Here is a 19,733-nt window from a genome sequence, read left to right as displayed (position 1 = left end):
CGCTGAGCTGCAGAAACTGTTGGTCCAAAGGATTCCCGTTTAACAAAAACCCACATCGGCACAATGTGAACATCTGCTCTAAAAAAAAAAAAGAAAAAAAAAGAAAAAAAAATGGGGGTAGGCAGAGGCACTGCATCCTCCAGAGGAGGTTGTCATGGCAACCACATCCTCAAAGGCTACATGCCAACGCAACAGAGGGAGCTGGGTTATTAGGTCATGTCAAAATCACAATGCTCAGGGAAGCGTAATTAACTGGGTCATCGCTGCATATGGCAGGAAATCACATCTGAAAGCAGAGAAGAAGTGTTTCTTTAACGGCATTTATTGGTTTGGGGGGGGGCACAGCGTGTTAGGATGCACACACTTAAGACCAGTAGACAGGACACAAAGGCAGCAGCATTTACAAATCTCATTAGGAGAAGAGCAAAGAAAAGGAAACCTTTAATAGAGATGTAGGAACTATACATCCCAGTGCATAATCAGTAAAGCATTGACTCAAAAAAAAAAAAAACGTCCAGCACCAAAAAGAAACATCCAAGAAAATGCTTCCAACTTCTTCTAAGAGGCATTAACACCACTTTAAAAATCCAGAAAAACAAAAACAGAAAGCTTACAAAAAAGAAGTGCATTTGGTATAAATACAGATATGATAATTTCATCAAGGTGTTAAGGAATTGTTGTTACAATTTGTTGTGCATAATAAGAATAATTTTCCTGCACATGCCATGACGCGTTAAATTTTTAGAAAGCATAAGAATCTCACAGAATCCCCTTTTCTTAAATATATTAGGCATTAGGCATGATTGCAGAAAATAGATGATTTGCACTTTCATTCTGGCTAAATTGCAACATCTCTAGCTAAACGTGCAAGGCAAGAGTTCACAGGTCAAGCCAGAAAGAGGTGAAAAGGAATAGTGTATAAACATATTTCACAACTGCTTTGCGTGTTGGGACCAGTTTTCATGGAAACTGCAGCATCCAGAGCTTTAATTCAGGCAGGTGGTGAAGCACTTCATCACTGCATCTCTGCAAATAAATCACACAGAAACAGGAGTTTAAAACATCATTATTTCTGAAATAATAACCTGAATAAACAAATCAACTGAGTTCATCTCCATGAGACTAACATCCTTTTCCACCAGCGTTTGGGGTGCGGCTCGTCATGAATAAGTGAGCATGTTTTGACGGGGAGGAACTCCACGCTCTCAGTCGTGGGGTTCTCCCCAGCTCCAGGTGCGCCATGCTGAATGGTGATGCAACGTGGGAGCCTCACCATGGCAACCACGCATTGTTGCCAAATCCATCTCCTGCCTCTTTGCTTTTGCCATCAGCGTGTTGCTATGCAGACTTCACCTGACCAAGCTGTAAAACGCCGTCAAGGTGAAAAGGAGGCGCCGCCTGGGGGGTTCAGGGGCCGACAGGAAACCAGTGGATCGTTTCAACATGGAGCCGTTCTTAACCCACGACTCCCCACAGCAACGCTCAGCCATCAGTGGTTTCACTTATTTTTAAGCGACTGAAGCTAATTTTAGATCTCTATAAATAGATACATCTCGGCTTAACAGATTGTCAGTTTCAACCAGTTTAGATGTTCAGTAACGTTTGACATCACATTTGAAGCCACAAATCACAATAAAATGATTCTGATTCGTCAATGTCGTTTTGGCATTTAACTTAGCTCCATTTACAAAAAAACCCCACTTATACTAAACATAGGCCTGTCACTATATAAAATTTTGCTGGACAATAAAACTGTCCCTGTAATTACTGCTATAAACAATAATATTGTTGTTTTGAGACCTTTTTCAATTTCTAAGGGAATAATAATGCAAAGATTGGTAAACTCTAATTTTGTAAAGAACACTTTCATCTGTAAATTTTAAATAATTATGAAACTCCACATTAAATATCTAAAACAAGCTTTTAAAAGCAACTAGCTTCAAACTATGTAACCTATCTTTCGTTATTTCGAAAACCCTCGCCTCATTCTACATGATTTTTTTTGTAATAGAGAGTTTATTTTATTCTAAAGTGTGGAAATAGAAATAAGTTTTAGTTTACTTTTGTTGGCTTTCATAATTAAACATTTCATGTAGCATATATTTAGAAAACATTTTTTTGCAGCTCGAGTTTTGCTTTGATTTAGATGATTTAAACCTCAATTTGTGATCTTTGACACATTTACTTTGTGAACTTAAAATGTACTTATCTACTTTTCATTGAGATCAAGCATTTTCATAAGTTATAGGGATAAAATTACTTAAATCATTACACTCTGCAGCTTTTCATTTAGATTCTGCTCCCTGGGTGAATCAGGTGTGTCTAATAATATTGAACAGATTATAATCCCCGATAAAACTAAAATAACTAAATACCTCACAAAAAAACAGGTTTTAATTCCTGGGTTGTCAGAGCGTAACTTCACATTTACAAAGTCAAATTTTAAAGTTTGTGTTTAGAGTTTGCTATCTAAAGCAGACCTAATCAAACAGAGTCCATGAGTTCAACATTTACATTACAAAACTATTTTTCCATTATGCTTGACATTTAATTTGATTGCTTTGGAGGATTTTGCAACTCCAGTTTTTGAATGTCACTGTCCTGAAACATTCAGATGCTTCCCTGCTCCGACACACCTTAATCAAATGAACGGTTAATGACCCTTTGGAAAACTTCCTAACATGTCAAGGAGGTAAGTCAGCCTTTAGATTCAGGTTTGTTGGATCAGAGGAGGACTGAAGTTGAGGACACCTGCCTCACAAGTTCAGATTTTCTGTTTTTCAGACACTAGAATAATGAATAAAATCTGAAAATTCATTTCAATTTGCTCAGTTTTTTTTTGCTTTCCATTCTTGAAAAATTACCAAATCTAATTCCGTCCTCTACAAGTTGCGTCGGAGCAACAGCAGCAGCCTAACAGGACTATAGGAAGTGCACATGCAGCAGGTTTTAGTGCCTCCATCTATAAACCTTAGAGGTTATTCAAGGTAACAAGGTAAAACACATTAAGGGATCAAGCCTATTGGCCATGTGGTGCCGAGTCTCGACAGATATGGGTTAGAGACGGGGATGTAAAGGTTTAATAGGCACTCAAAGGAGATCAGTGCACTCCGCTGCTCTACAACAACAGTGAGGACGACAGAAAGCCAAGTGATCAAATCAAAATTAAATGAAAAATGGATTACCGTAAGCAGCTTAGGGAGGGGGGAAAAAAAAGGTTGACAAATAACAAAAACTGATCACAAGGACTTAGATAACTAACAAATAAATGTGTATTTCTTCAAAGGAATCTGCTTTTCAGGAGGCTGCTGCTGCTCCTTTGTCTTGGTTTTGTTTTGTTGCGTTTGTGTTGGGGGAGGGGGATCTCAGGGTGGTACATGATGTCTCTCAGCTGTCAGGAGAGATTATAGGGGTCACCCAAACACACAAGGCACCTAAAGGGGGATGGGGGATCAGGACTGCTCACCAAATGAGACGTAACCCCACTTACAGCTGGACTGACAAAACGACATCACACCTTCTGCTCGGCTCAACCGGCGCACTCAGAGTGAACAACATTTGATCAGTTTTAAACAGGAAGAATAAAACGCATCTTTACACTGTGACTCATTTAAGTTTTCCAAAAGAAAAACAAAAACAAGGACTTAAGTCCAGACTACGTCTAATCAAAAATTTGCATCGTGCGTTAACCCTCGAGAGCTTACTATAAGCTCATTACACGCATAAAAGCTGAACTGAAGAAAAAATATTTGTCAAATCTGTCTGAAAGAGCTTTACGCCACTAAAAATCTATTTATTTTGATATTAGGAACATATTAACATTGCAGGGCTAATGCCTAGAAAGACAAAGAAACAAACAGCTGCCATTTGTTTGACACAGACTGGTCACACTGGTCGTAGTGGGCTGGATTAGAGCCATATGGTGGAAGCAAACAGTGGTAAATAAAAACATGTTTTCAAAGACGACTCTCGAAGCAAATTCCTCCCGTTTGTTGTGTGTGCAGTCATTAGAGAATATCCGTGTTGTTTCTGACAAGACTTCAATCAAATGACGCGAGTGGGAGGCTTATTTTTAACATCTGAACAGCGTTCAGGAAGGACAACATTAATACGGACATCATGAAAGGTCACATGCAGAGGGAGCATCAAACTTACCTGGCGAAAGGAATGTAAGAGATGCTATACCTGAAAACACAAAAACAGGACATAATTACTGATTATAGCTACTAGAGCACTTTACACAACTTTGTACTGAAAATTTATTTTGATTATATTAAGTAGCAAATCCATTTTTACATAATGTATCTAATAAACTAGGATTAGTTTTTTTCCCCCGGACATTCTGGAGTCGGCTTGGGATTTCTAAAACAAGGATTTAAAACTAAAATGTAACTTTTGCAAGTTGTTTAGCCTCAATAAAAAAATGTGTCCTTGAAATGTAGTTCATAGCAAACTATTAATAGAAAAAACCTTTATTTAATCATAAAGCATTGCAAAAGTATTCAAACCCCGTTAATTTTGTCACATTGTGACACTTTACAGCCATAAACTTCAATGCAACTGGTTTGGATTTTAAGTGACACCAATACAATGTAAAGCAAGATTGTAAATGGGAGGGAAAATGATACATTTCATATGGATTTACTGTAATCATTGGATTAAGTGTTTGACAGACTTAAACTTCAAACATAATTTGAGCTCTTATTTTAATCTTAAGAAGCTTTTTTTTTAATTATTAAAAATCTAAATATGTGAGCAAATGACAAAATAATCAACCAAAGACTGGACGACCTCTTAACCCGTCTTGTTAAGCAGATATTTAACCCGTCACAAAAGAAAAGCAAAGAAGATTCTTTCTTTAGCAGCTCTTTTTGCTGTGAAGCTTCTCACTCAGTCATGAATTAAGTTCAGTTCTCAGCCTGACAAATGAACTTTACCCAGTTTTCTGAGGGTCGGTGGTGACTTCTTACAAAACAACGCTCACACAAACGTCTGAGTGTCTGTGTGGGAGTGCGCCAAGCGCGATATGTGTGACTTGTGGGTGTCATGGCAACGCCTCTGAGGACATAGGCTGACAGGAGATGAAGGTAGGAGAGACAGGAGGGGCTGCAGCAGAGATCCATCACCTTCTTGAGCGGTTGCAGCTGTTAGCTACTGGAGTCACACTGATTGTTAAACTACTGGTGGAAAATCTTCTTAATTCCAACATTTTACATGCTTAATGTTCCTAAATCGGACATTTATTTAGCATAAATGACATCAATATGTAGCTGCAGTAAATATAAATCTGCATTGTTGTAGGAAGGTGTTGCTTCTGTTTTTGTGTCTTTTCATCATTTCTGATCAACTTCTGTCACATCACAGCATGATGCTGCCACCACCACAGCATGATGCTGCCACCACCACCACCTTTTGTATGAACCTTTGTTCATACAAAAGTTTGTATGAACTTTTTGCATACAAACCAAAAAGTTCAACTTTGTTGAATCATTAAATGTTGTCAGTGAACAATAACCTGAGTGAATACAAGAAGTTCTCAAATTTATTACAGCTAAGGACACTATCCAAACCAGCCAGGATTTATGTGAAAAAGTAATCAAATTACTTGTCTAGAACCAATTTGACAACATGAAGTAGGCTCCAATATCATAAACGGTGAAACATCCTGTCTCAATGTTACAGCTCACATCTGAATGGTTCAAAAGAAATAAATAAATAGTTTTAAAGTCTCAAATTAACTTGTATTGATTAGGATGATGTGTCATGACCTTAAACAGGATGTTCATATTCAAAACCCCTCCAATATGGCTACATTAAAACAACTCTGCAAAGAGGAGCATGCATTTTGTACTCATTCTAGATATATTTCTCTAAAATTAAAACTTCAGTTTGTCAAACATCAAAAATATGTATAAGGAAATCACTTTTTTTGTCCTTATGGCAAAGATCTTACATATTTTAAAGCATCCATACTTTCTCAGAATCAAGTTTCTAGAGCCCATTGTGTTTTTTTTTATTTATTATTTTAAGATAAACCGATTAATACTGACTCGAAGGCTCACAAATTAATTTCTATACCGTCTTTAGAGATAGAAGTGGTAGAAATGATAAATTATATGGATGGACGGATGAAAAATTGCATGGCTTAAACAAAAGTTTTGGACATTTAGTTCAAGTAAATTCAGACAGACCAAAGTTTGTTCTGATAAAAAACAGCTGAGACCAAACTGAAGGTCAGTCTTACCAGGTCATTGCCAAAAACTGCAGAATACAGAAGATGATTGCCAGTCCCTTTTTATGCCACTGTAAAACATAAATGTGTTAAAATAACAGTTTCAGTGAGACAAATAAAGAGATCTGTATGGTTTTTTTGTTGTTGTTTTTTTTTTATCTAAGTGTGCTGAAATCTCACCCAAAACACTGCACAAAGTGTTAAGGCAAAGCAGAGCTGGTGGGAGGAGAATACAAACAATCATCACTTTGTTTTACATTTACAGGAAAAGTAAACTTCAACACACAAAATCTACTAAGAGAAAGTAGCCGCATTGTAAAACAGATGTTATTTGCTACAGCAAATTGTTAACCGTTCCAAAAAAGATCACAAGATAATAACCAGAGAACCATTAATAAACTTTGACCTACTAAACACAAAATGGATATTATTGCTACATAGTGTCAATATACCGAAACATATCCATTTTATTGGATAAAACCAAGGAGCAAAAGTGGATATTTACCAGCATAATAATGGTTGCTATGAGTCTTGTTGGTTCAAACATCCTCTTCAGTTGTTTTAATGGTCCCATCAAGAAACATGTGCTTTAAAAATACAAAAAAAAAAGACATGTCTGCTGTTAATATGAAGCACAATAATTAAAAGGAACATTGTGTAAAGTTTACTTTTTAATTTGACAAAATAAGGCAGCACACATTTTCTCCCTCCAGCCCAACACAGTTACCATGTGTTGGTAACACATGGTAACTTTCAGATCCAAAAAATAAAACATCCACACTCTATATGACTGTAATCACAAACATTGGTAAATAATCATATTACATCATGAAGGATGACAAAATGTGGACGATCTGCCAAAAGTGACAGATTGTTGGATCTCTACGTGAGGCATTGTGATTTATGGCCGGTTTCCTTATGGCTCGAAAACCACTGGAAAACTCAAAATTGTTACAGAAGTTTTAAGATGATTTTCTATCATCTTAAACACTGATGTCAGCTGCAAAGAGGCAGTATAAAGACTGTATTGGTCGCTGCAGCTTTTTGACTGTGTGAAGCAGAGAATAGTTCTCTCACACCGACGCCAATGTAGGAAAAAGCTGAGCGTAAAACTGGAAGATCATATAACGCTAGCATAGGGTGACACCGATTAAAACTTTTATTGTATTTCGTTGTATTTATTGCAATAATGATAAAAGTGACAAAAAAGTATTTACAACTTCTTTACAGTCTCTTTTAGACAAAGTATTTGTGTGACTGCATGTGTCTTAGGGCTGCACAATATATTTTATTTTGCAAAGAAATTATTATCACAATATTCTTCAAGACACCAGTCTTAAATAAAAAAAAAAATTAAATCATAAAAAAAGCACTTGGTAACTACATTTCATTACATATTACAAATATTTATTGGCACCGTCATGGAGCTAACGAGATCAAAATGAACAATCCTGAAAATACTGTCAGTTTTGAAGTTTTTCAAACTTCATAAATTGGAATATACCGTTTGGTACAATAAATTATAATTCCTATCGCAACAGAAAAAAAATTCGCAAAAGATGGTAAATTATACTAAAAATGGCCGCCCCCAAGTTTTCCTTAAATAATTATTTGTCCACGCAAGATTTACTGGAGCCTCAAGCAAACAAGTTATCATCGAATGATCAACAAGGCATATCAAAACAGAGAAAACAAGCCAAACTAAACGCAAGTGTGATGCTTACTGAAGACTTTATAAGCCATATAATCTGTAATGGAGACTTTGTTAAACATATTAAGATTTGTAGCTTAAGGTGAATTCCTGTCTAAACATTACATAATTTTAAATTCATATGTGAAGTTTTTATTTTGAAATTTCATTAATCAGCATTAACCAGAACACTTATTGTTTAATGTAGCTCTTAAGCCAAGTTTCCAAAAAGTTAACTGGGTTACAAAAATCCATTAAATGGTTGAAAAAGTACTTTTTTTAAAGGCGATATCCAAAAGAACGATTAACTTTATGTCCATGCCTGCAGGAGCTTGTTGTTGGGAAAAGCATTTTCTCAACTGAACTCGATTCTTGACCGGAAGAATATGAAAGTGGTTCACGTGTAAAAATGTCTCGTGCTAATTAAGCACAAAGATAATAACTCAAATTTCTCTTTCCAAGAACTGAGAAATTTCTCCCATACGCCACAAGACGAAAATACTCTAAAATAAGCACACACACACACTATCAGTATGACTAACATTAAATGGTTTGTCCAAAGGGTTCAATTTAACTCAACATGCTGCAGTAATTATGGGTTCGGCGCTTCCTGTCCATCAGCACGATGACGCAGTTAGAGCTGCCTTGCACATGATGGATGTTTTACGTCAGCGTAGTTAAAGAGACGAAGGCTTTCCCAACTGGTGAGGCACAGCTGAGTGGGTAGCAGGAATCACTTGGGTGTCACATCTGCTAGATGAGACATTAAGAGCATGTTGACGTAGACTGTGTAGACTGATCAGAAGAGAGGGTCTGCTGCCGTCTTTCCCTCGTTACTCCAACTGTTCAGTGTGACAGAGACACAATGTCCACGCACATGCTGCTCCTGCTTACTGACGGGGAGGAAATCTGTTGTCTCCGAAATCTACGGCTGACTGTAAAAAGGACTGAGGCATTCACCCATAAATGGGGTTTGCTCAGATGAGAGGAAATGTTTTTATTCATCTGGTTTTCTACACACGAAGGAGAACTTTTATAAACATATTTTATTAAAAAAGAAAGAATTTAAAGCAGTAATTTAACTGTAAATCTCACCACAGGTGCGCTTTAAACTCAAAGTTTGATGGGATGAAAAAAAACTTACTTTCAAGTTTGTTTGTTTTTTCATCCCTACCATATATGAAATCTGAGCAAAAAAAAAAAATTGGCTAAACTTGCCATCAAGTGAAACAAGTCATGGTTTTAAATTGATATGCTCTGTTCCCTACAGCGCCTTACCTGGACAAAGCTGCAATATTTCCAAGTGTGTAGAAGACAGCAAAAAGCTTGATGCCGGAACCAGGAAGGAAGAGCAGTGCTGAACCCTGGGAAAAAGAAAACAGTAGAAAAATATCTGTGAGCTGCAGAGAATAACATCCTCACACATTCATTAGAGGTCAAAGGCAAAAGAACACAGTCATACTGCTGAATCAACAATTAATTATTAGATTATAACTTTTTGGTAACTTTGTAAGAATTTAACTAAGCTAAAAAGTGTTTGGTGCAATTTATGAATTCACAGCAGCATGGACATATTATTATGTACATATCTACATCTAATGGACAACTACCCATAATGAAAACTAGGAAAACAGAGCAACTAAGCACAAACTTAATGTTCAATTTCCTTCAAGGTTTGTGCAGTAAGTTTAGATTTTTATAAATTAAAAATCTATTAAGCTATTATAGTGTCTAGCAAAATCATTCATGCGTCTTGACTTTTTTCTTTAGTGTGTGACAAACATTTGTCAGTTCTTATAAATTGATATTTTATAGAGTCACATTTTATTGCAATTACAGCTGCAAATCTTTTGGGGTGTTTCTTGTGTTGAGCATGTAGAGAAAGACATTTGGCCCGATCTTCGCAGCATAATCGTTAGCCCCGTCAGACAACCCACATGAATATAAAGTTTCAAGTCAAGTCAAATTATCAACTAGATTTGGGTCTGGGCTTTGATTGGGCCATTTTAACATAACTCTGGCTGTGTGTTTAAGGCTGAAAGATGAGCCAGTGAAGTGCAACGTTAGTTTTCTATTACATATAGCATTTAGGTCAAAAAGTAAACAGTTGGTCTATCTAACCAGAACACCTTTGAATTTGCTACAAATATGTTTTTTTGTTTTTTTTTTGAAAACTGCAAACATGGTTTTTGGGTTAGCTCTATTTAATAACTATATCACCAAGGCATCTGTTAGTTTAGATTTTTATTTAGTGATATCAGCATAAAGAGGATTGAGCATAAAACAAAGGGTAAAAGTATGTGAGAAACTATGCACTAACTTGTTAACTGCTTTTTGAGTCAGTGTGAATTATCACAATTAAGTGTGCGATACCAGACTTCCTCTATTATGAACCATATGCACCAACTGACTATGTCAAGGTATTTTAAGTATTAGTTCAGGTGTGAATCTCCAGTTAGTAAACAGCTGCCATTTTAGCAGATTTTAGTTTAAAGTAGAAAAAAAAAGGAACAGGAACTTGAAGATTATGTGCATTCTCTGTGTTTCCTCTCAGAGCTGCAGAGACACTCACGAGTATGGAGCATAGGATGCCTCCAGCAAAGCATATGACAAACCATTTCACCCTGGTGCTGAAGCTGAGAGAGCTGCCATCAAGAACCTGGTGAGAACAATGGGAGGAAGTCACAAGACAAGAGTAATGACCTACAGTGAGACCCGCAGGCTTTGCACGGATATTCAGTCATGTTGGCTGGAACCAAGCATTTTTACAGCTACAGAGCACACAGCGGCGCTGTTTTTCAAGAAAAGTCAGAGCAAATGTACAGGTTGTAAAGTAAAACTTTAGCTGGGATCAAAGTGAAACTAAGCAGCAACTTACCTTGTATCCTCTTAAATGTGAAAGCATGCAAAAGTGTAAACAAAATAGTTAGCATTGAGAGCTAACAAGAACATGGAAGCTAATTTAAAAGCAACATGACTTACAAATAATGTGGGAAATACGTATAACTAACGACTAAAAAGTAAGCATTAGCTGTTAAATTCATAAACCGCGAACAATAAGAAAGCTACATTATAAGAAATGCAGTGTTGATAACTCAAATTTAAATGTGCTGTCTGAGACAGGAAACCATACTTTCTGAACGGAGTTAGCATTAGCAGCTGACCTGTGCAGTTAGCCCGAGTTCTTCGTTATCCTCCCGGCCGCTCAACACACGTCGAAGCTTATCCATCGCTAAAACTCAAATGTGTAAACCTGTTAGGAGAAATATTCACGTCCTAATGTCCAAACTAAACACTGTCCGTCGGTACGTAATGACTGCTATCGCTGACATCAGTAGCATTACACACTTCCTGGCTTCCTGAACGTCTCCTCAACTAGCTGACCGGGGATCAGTTTAAAGACAGTCATTATGAGACCTGTTTCCTCAAAGAGGTGTTTTGCTAACAGACCCCGGACCAGACGCTTACAGCAACTAAACGACACTTCCTCAGAGCTGTTTGCTGCTGTTTTTTCGTTGTGCTGGGGAGAATAACGGTGTTGCGAAAAACGTTCTTTAGATGAATTTGTGGGAAGTTTTTTTCTGTTTCGTCGAAAACTGTTTAGATAATGTAGTGACATGTTGTTGACCCTGCATAACCTACTGTTAAAAAACAAACAAACAAGCAAACAAAAAAAAGCAACTCCCATTGTCACATACAACAAAAAAACGCCACACGTTTTAACATGTAAAAGTTTCACTTTTCACTAAATTATATGACGGTTGACAAAACTGACTAAGGTTATGCGTTCGCCTTTTCCATTGTCGCCATCTACTGGAGATGTTACGAAAGTAAAGCACCAACGACGGATACTCTTCTACTTCTTCCATGTTTACTGACAGTTTACAGATTTAGTGCATTATCGCCATCAACTGGCGGCGTAATGCAGAAATTAAATTTCCTGTATCCCATATTTTTAATACGCTAAAATAACTTTATGACTCGAAAATAACCACCCATATGTATACATGCACATGCATGCTAAATCTTCTCAGCCAATTTTGTGTCTTCTAAATATTTAATAAGTGCTTGAATTATATCTTTTTATTTATGTTTCCCCAACAGATAATCCATTCTTAGAAGTCATATGTATGGCAGGGTGATTGTGTATCTTAACAGCTGATGATAGCTGTCAAATAGACTTTAACTCCTATTTTTGTAATCATGAGTTGTGATTTCATACCTACAAACTAGACAGTTTATTTTTCTTTTCCATAGAATTTATGGTTCAGTATTCATGGATTTTTCAGTCGAACATAACTCCAAATTATTCACTGATTTTTTTTTTTTTTTGTGCAGCATATCTAAAATATATGAAAAATGCAGCTTGGGAAACTGAGATATATAGGTGCAATCCTATTTCGTACAGTATTGGCTGAAGTTTGCAAAGCAGCCAATCTATTTACTTTTTTGATACTGATTGGCTGCATTCCCAAGAGTGGAAGTAAGACAAGTTACATTCCGCAAAATGTCCCTTTAAAATTCTAGGGGGCCACAAAAAAATTATGGTGGGGCAGATTTGGCCAGCGGGCTTTGAGTTTGACACATGCACTCTAGGCCAAGACTTCCAACATGCACACTTGTAGTCATTCAGGGGTGGATGGGAAATCACATACACATCCATGTCTTTTTGTAAACCCACTGAGCAAATAAAGTGAAAACAAAAATGAACAATTTTTGCTTGGGGAGCAAAATGGAATGTAGAAGAGATTTAATGGAATGAATGTTTAATATAGAAACTGTCATTCAAAAGAAAAATTAGTCCAGATAGCAGTCAAATGTCCAAGCTAATTGAGTAAAATGTTAAGTTACACAGTGAAAAGAAGCCTAGATTTCCCTTTCTTTCTTTCTGTGTTTCTTTCTGTGTTTCTTTCTTTCTTTCTTTCTTTCTTTCTTTCTTTCTTTCTTTCTCTAATACATTCAGAGGTTTTTGCCTTTATTTTAGTTTTTTTTTAATATATTTTTTGTCAACATAACTCTTCTTAAAATGCACATTGCTTTATCAGTCTGGTGCTTCTAAAATTTCAGCTATTTAAGTAATGGGTGATGAAAACCTTAAATTTTGAATTTTGAAAATTGTTCCTGCAGAATGGAAGTTTGTAATGATGATACTCCGATGATGTCATATGTCATAGTGATGTCACAAAGTCTTCTTCTGTGACATCTCAGTTCTGAGCCACTTGAATAAACGGAATTTCACTGCACTTCATTCTACTTTGGATCGTGGTGATCTGCACACACTGTACTGGGACCAGTCTGTGAGCTGAGTTTCTTGGATTGATTATATTAGACATTTCTGGATTTAACCTAGACCTGCTTTTTGTGTCAAGAACCTTGAGATATACGTCATTGTGAAATAGTTTCACCCTTACTGAGAAGGAAAATGGAAAGAGCTATTGGAATCCTGCCATCATTTTGTTGGCAAACAGTCCAGAAAATCTCACAAGCACATAATATGGTAGCAGAAAATACCAGAAGAGGTTTAAATCGCTTGCGACCAAATCTTAAAACTTTACAGGAAACACGTGCTGCACAAAGAGAAAAGAAAGAAGCACAGATACAAGAAAAGGAGCGGCAACTTGAGCAGATTGCTGCTGAAGAAAGGCAGTTAAAAGAAAAGGAAAGAAATGCCTTTCTCGAACAGAGCAGTTACAAGATTCTGCTGCGAGACAAAGACGTGGAAAATTTTAACAGAATACTCAATGATCAAAGGATGAACAAACAAAACAAGTTGTTGGCCGCAAATCAGAGAGAGAAGCACATTGCTGCACAAATACTTGCAAAAGACAATGGGGAGATGAAGCCTTGGTACCACAGTGTTGAAGAACGCATTATGAATGAAGATTGTAATCGTAAGAAGAACCTACAGGCTGATGTTGAATTTTTTAATGAGATGGTACGCAAAAAGAAGCAACTTGCGGGAGAGCGACTAGAACTTGAAAAAGAAGATAAAAGGAGAGTTATGCTCGAAGATGCATACATAAACCAAAAGGATAAGGAGGAAATGGAGAAAAAAAAGGAAGAGAAAAGGAAATTCATCCACCAAAATGTTACAAAGCCCAAACTCTCTAAAACTGAGAAGCTGGCTAGAGCTAGCAAGGAGCAGCACTTCAAAGAAGTGGACACTTTTTTCAGCAAAGCTAAAGCTGCAAAGGCTGACAAATTAAAGAGGTATCAGATGAAGATACAAACTGCATACGACCATCTGATGAAGATAGGAAATGAGGAAGCCTCCAAATTTGCTTCATCAGAGAAAGAAATGACCAAAGTCATTGGACTACGGAGGATCAAAGAAAAACAGCAAGAGGAGGAAAAAAATGAGAAACGGGCTGCAATGCAAAAATCAATTCTGGAAGCAAATGCTGAGAAAGTAAGAGAGAAATTGGAGGCAAAGCAGATAGAGAAGGAGAAGAGCAAAAAGAGGTTGGGTGATTTGATGGAGGCAGACAGGTTGCATGCAGCTGAAATAGAACAAAAGAAGCAACAAAAACAACAAGACCTTCTCGAATATTCCAATTTCAACTCCGAAATGGCAGCAAATAAGCGTGCGTTACAGATGGAGAAGAGAAAAGGAGAGATTGAAGAACAGCAGAGGATTCTTCTGGACATTATGCCAGTCCCAGTTAAGCAGTACATAGAGTCTGAAATGAAGAAGGCTGAAGAGGAGGGACTGGATATGCCATACATAAAAAAGAAAATGTCAAAGACAAAGCCAGCTCGCTCAGAGAATGCCAAAACACAGTCCAAGGTTTTCGATCATTGTTCAGATCTGACACATATAAAATTGTCACAGGCAGAGATGCCTAAAAATAAATCTTATTTCCTGCCACCTTTACCTTCTCCCCCAAGAGTAGAGAAAACAACTTCCCTCGATTTACAAAAGCCTGTAAAAGTTCCACCAATTGCGCAACTTAAACTGGAGCAAAAAACTGAGACTTAAATGTAGACTTGCTGTATTGTCATCACACAAAGACACTACAGTAAATTTAGCAACAAAATGTCACTGAGTACACAAAGAAAAATCTAAAAAATCAATCAAACAAACAAAAAACCCCATGACCGTAATCATAAATACATAGACATATGTACCAGTGCAGGTAAGAGAACATAAAAAAGACCATTTTCCCAATACATCACATGCTGACTGCTCCATTTAAAACACACTTGATTCTTTTAAAAAGCCACAATACAACACTCTCACTATAGGCTTACAGGAGTTCCTGGGTTTTCTGCGTGGAGTTTGCATGATCTCCACTGATGTGAGGATTCTCTCCGGGTGCTCCGGCGTCCCCTCACAGTCCAAAAGAACAACCTTTAATTGGTTACTTTAAATTTCCCCACTCACAGGGACCTTGTCATGTTTTAACATAGGTATGGAAAATGAATGGATTTAAAATATCTACTTTTATAAGATTGGACAAAATAGAGGTCACAATCATTTAATTAGATATACAATGCTTTAAAAAACAAACAAAAAACAAAATCCACATCTTTAATTTAATAGACAAATTTTAAATATACATCAAGTTCTTTCTCCTCATGATGGAAAACAACTTTGAATTTGGTGCTCCCTTGCCTGGACGCGGATCACCGGGGCCCCACCCTGGAACCAGTCCTGGAGGTGGGGCACATTTTCGAGCTCCTGGTGGCCAGGCTTTTACCCATGGAGCCCAGCCGGGCACAGCCCGAAGAGGAGACATGGGTGAGGTGTTCCGGGCATTTAGGCAGCCCCGGGGAAGACCCAGGACACGCTGGAGGAACTATGTTTCTCGGCTGGCCTGGGAACGCCTTGGGGTTCCCTTGAAGGAGATGGAAGAAGTGGCTGGGGAGAGGGAAGTCTGGGCCTCCGTTCTGAAGCTGCTGCCCCCGCGACCCGACCCCAGATGAAGCGGAAGAAAATGGATGGATGGATGGATGGATGGATGTATCACATTATAATGGGATCGTATCTTGTCATTATAATGAGATACTTGAGATACTATTATAATCATTGTAATGAGATGCTATAATGAGATATAGCATATTTCATTATAGCATCTCATAGAAGAACGTTATCTTATATAAATGCTGATATAGCATATTTTAGTAAAAGTAGTTATATCAGCATTTATATATATTATCTTATATATAAATATATCTTTTATATAAGATATATTATATAAGATATCTTATATATCTTATATAAGATATAACATATCTTATATCTTTTACTATATCTTTTATATAAGATATCTTATATAAGATATAAGATATCTTATATAAGATATAAGATATCTTTTACTATATCTTTTATATAAGATATCTTATATNTTTCTTTCTTTCTTTCTTTCTTTCTTTCTTTCTTTCTTTCTTTCTTTCTTTCTTTCTTTCTTTCTTTCTTTCTTTCTCTAATACATTCAGAGGTTTTTGCCTTTATTTTAGTTTTTTTTTAATATATTTTTTGTCAACATAACTCTTCTTAAAATGCACATTGCTTTATCAGTCTGGTGCTTCTAAAATTTCAGCTATTTAAGTAATGGGGGATGAAAACCTTAAATTTTGAATTTTGAAAATTGTTCCTGCAGAATGGAAGTTTGTAATGATGATACTCCGATGATGTCATATGTCATAGTGATGTCACAAAGTCTTCTTCTGTGACATCTCAGTTCTGAGCCACTTGAATAAACGGAATTTCACTGCACTTCATTCTACTTTGGATCGTGGTGATCTGCACACACTGTACTGGGACCAGTCTGTGAGCTGAGTTTCTTGGATTGATTATATTAGACATTTCTGGATTTAACTTAGACCTGCTTTTTGTGTCAAGAACCTTGAGATATACGTCATTGTGAAATAGTTTCACCCTTACTGAGAAGGAAAATGGAAAGAGCTATTGGAATCCTGCCATCATTTTGTTGGCAAACAGTCCAGAAAATCTCACAAGCACATAATATGGTAGCAGAAAATACCAGAAGAGGTTTAAATCGCTTGCGACCAAATCTTAAAACTTTACAGGAAACACGTGCTGCACAAAGAGAAAAGAAAGAAGCACAGATACAAGAAAAGGAGCGCCAACTTGAGCAGATTGCTGCTGAAGAAAGGCAGTTAAAAGAAAAGGAAAGAAATGCCTTTCTCGAACAGAGCAGTTACAAGATTCTGCTGCGAGACAAAGACGTGGAAAATTTTAACAGAATACTCAATGATCAAAGGATGAACAAACAAAACAAGTTGTTGGCCGCAAATCAGAGAGAGAAGCACATTGCTGCACAAATACTTGCAAAAGACAATGGGGAGATGAAGCCTTGGTACCACAGTGTTGAAGAACGCATTATGAATGAAGATTGTAATCGTAAGAAGAACCTACAGGCTGATGTTGAATTTTTTAATGAGATGGTACGCAAAAAGAAGCAACTTGCGGGAGAGCGACTAGAACTTGAAAAAGAAGATAAAAGGAGAGTTATGCTCGAAGATGCATACATAAACCAAAAGGATAAGGAGGAAATGGAGAAAAAAAAGGAAGAGAAAAGGAAATTCATCCACCAAAATGTTACAAAGCCCAAACTCTCTAAAACTGAGAAGCTGGCTAGAGCTAGCAAGGAGCAGCACTTCAAAGAAGTGGACACTTTTTTCAGCAAAGCAAAAGCTGCAAAGGCTGACAAATTAAAGAGGTATCAGATGAAGATACAAACTGCATACGACCATCTGATGAAGATAGGAAATGAGGAAGCCTCCAAATTTGCTTCATCAGAGAAAGAAATGACCAAAGTCATTGGACTACGGAGGATCAAAGAAAAACAGCAAGAGGAGGAAAAAAATGAGAAACGGGCTGCAATGCAAAAATCAATTCTGGAAGCAAATGCTGAGAAAGTAAGAGAGAAATTGGAGGCAAAGCAGATAGAGAAGGAGAAGAGCAAAAAGAGGTTGGGTGATTTGATGGAGGCAGACAGGTTGTGTGCAGCTGAAATAGAACAAAAGAAGCAACAAAAACAACAAGACCTTCTCGAATATTCCAATTTCAACTCCGAAATGGCAGCAAATAAGCGTGCGTTACAGATGGAGAAGAGAAAAGGAGAGATTGAAGAACAGAAGAGGATTCTTCTGGACATTATGCCAGCCCCAGTTAAGCAGTACATAGAGTCTGAAATGAAGAAGGCTGAAGAGGAGGGACTGGATATGCCATACATAAAAAAGAAAATGTCAAAGACAAAGCCAGCTCGCTCAGAGAATGCCAAAACACAGTCCAAGGTTTTCGATCATTGTTCAGATCTGACACATATAAAATTGTCACAGGCAGAGATGCCTAAAAATAAATCTTATTTCCTGCCACCTTTACCTTCTCCCCCAAGAGTAGAGAAAACAACTTCCCTCGATTTACAAAAGCCTGTAAAAGTTCCACCAATTGCGCAACTTAAACTGGAGCAAAAAACTGAGACTTAAATGTAGACTTGCTGTATTGTCATCACACAAAGACACTACAGTAAATTTAGCAACAAAATGTCACTGAGTACACAAAGAAAAATCTAAAAAATCAATCAAACAAACAAAAAACCCCATGACCGTAATCATAAATACATAGACATATGTACCAGTGCAGGTAAGAGAACATAAAAAAAGACCATTTTCCCAATACATCACATGCTGACTGCTCCATTTAAAACACACTTGATTCTTTTAAAAAGCCACAATACAACACTCTCACTATAGGCTTGCAGGAGTTCCTGGGTTTTCTGCGTGGAGTTTGCATGATCTCCACTGATGTGAGGATTCTCTCCGGGTGCTCCGGCGTCCCCTCACAGTCCAAAAGAACAACCTTTAATTGGTTACTTTAAATTTCCCCACTCACAGGGACCTTGTCATGTTTTAACATAGGTATGGAAAATGAATGGATTTAAAAAATCAACTTTTATAAGATTGGACAAAATAGAGGTCACAATCATTTAATTAGATATACAATGCTTTAAAAAACAAACAAAAAACAACATCCACATCTTTAATTTAATAGACAAATTTTAAATATACATCAAGTTCTTTCTCCTCATGATGGAAAACAACTTTGAATTTGGTGCTCCCTTGCCTGGACGCAGATCACCGGGGCCCCACCCTGGAACCAGTCCTGGAGGTGGGGCACATTTTCGAGCTCCTGGTGGCCAGGCTTTTACCCATGGAGCCCAGCCGGGCACAGCCCGAAGAGGAGACATGGGTGAGGTGTTCCGGGCATTTAGGCAGCCCCGGGGAAGACCCAGGACACGCTGGAGGAACTATGTTTCTCGGCTGGCCTGGGAACGCCTTGGGGTTCCCTTGAAGGAGATGGAAGAAGTGGCTGGGGAGAGGGAAGTCTGGGCCTCCGTTCTGAAGCTGCTGCCCCCGCGACCCGACCCCAGATGAAGCGGAAGAAAATGGATGGATGGATGGATGGATGGATGTATCACATTATAATGGGATCGTATCTTGTCATTATAATGAGATACTTGAGATACTATTATAATCATTGTAATGAGATGCTATAATGAGATATAGCATATTTCATTATAGCATCTCATAGAAGAACGTTATCTTATATAAATGCTGATATAGCATATTTTAGTAAAAGTAGTTATATCAGCATTTATATATATTATCTTATATATAAATATATCTTTTATATAAGATATATTATATAAGATATCTTATATATCTTATATAAGATATAACATATCTTATATCTTTTACTATATCTTTTATATAAGATATCTTATATAAGATATAAGATATCTTATATAAGATATAAGATATCTTTTACTATATCTTTTATAT

At 37.1% G+C, this 19,733-nt stretch overlaps 1 protein-coding gene across 1 annotated transcript; it reads right to left on the bottom strand.

Moving 5' to 3' along the window:
- Positions 1-301: 301 nt before the first annotated feature.
- sft2d1 (SFT2 domain containing 1) lies at positions 302-11,542 on the bottom strand. Its single transcript, XM_007546236.2, has 8 exons — positions 11,087-11,542; positions 10,495-10,581; positions 9,201-9,286; positions 6,738-6,819; positions 6,413-6,448; positions 6,245-6,303; positions 4,156-4,185; positions 302-1,026 (listed from the first exon to the last, which is right to left on the bottom strand). The coding sequence occupies exons 1-8, from the start codon at positions 11,150-11,152 to the stop codon at positions 987-989; spliced, it is 486 nt and encodes a 161-aa protein (XP_007546298.1). The 5' UTR covers positions 11,153-11,542; the 3' UTR covers positions 302-986.
- Between the last annotated feature and the right edge of the window lie 8,191 nt (positions 11,543-19,733).

This window comes from Poecilia formosa, unplaced genomic scaffold, assembly GCF_000485575.1.
Source record: "Poecilia formosa unplaced genomic scaffold, Poecilia_formosa-5.1.2 Scaffold15, whole genome shotgun sequence".
NCBI classification, from domain to species: domain Eukaryota; kingdom Metazoa; phylum Chordata; class Actinopteri; order Cyprinodontiformes; family Poeciliidae; genus Poecilia; species Poecilia formosa.
This window is presented reverse-complemented; position numbering and strand designations above follow the sequence as displayed.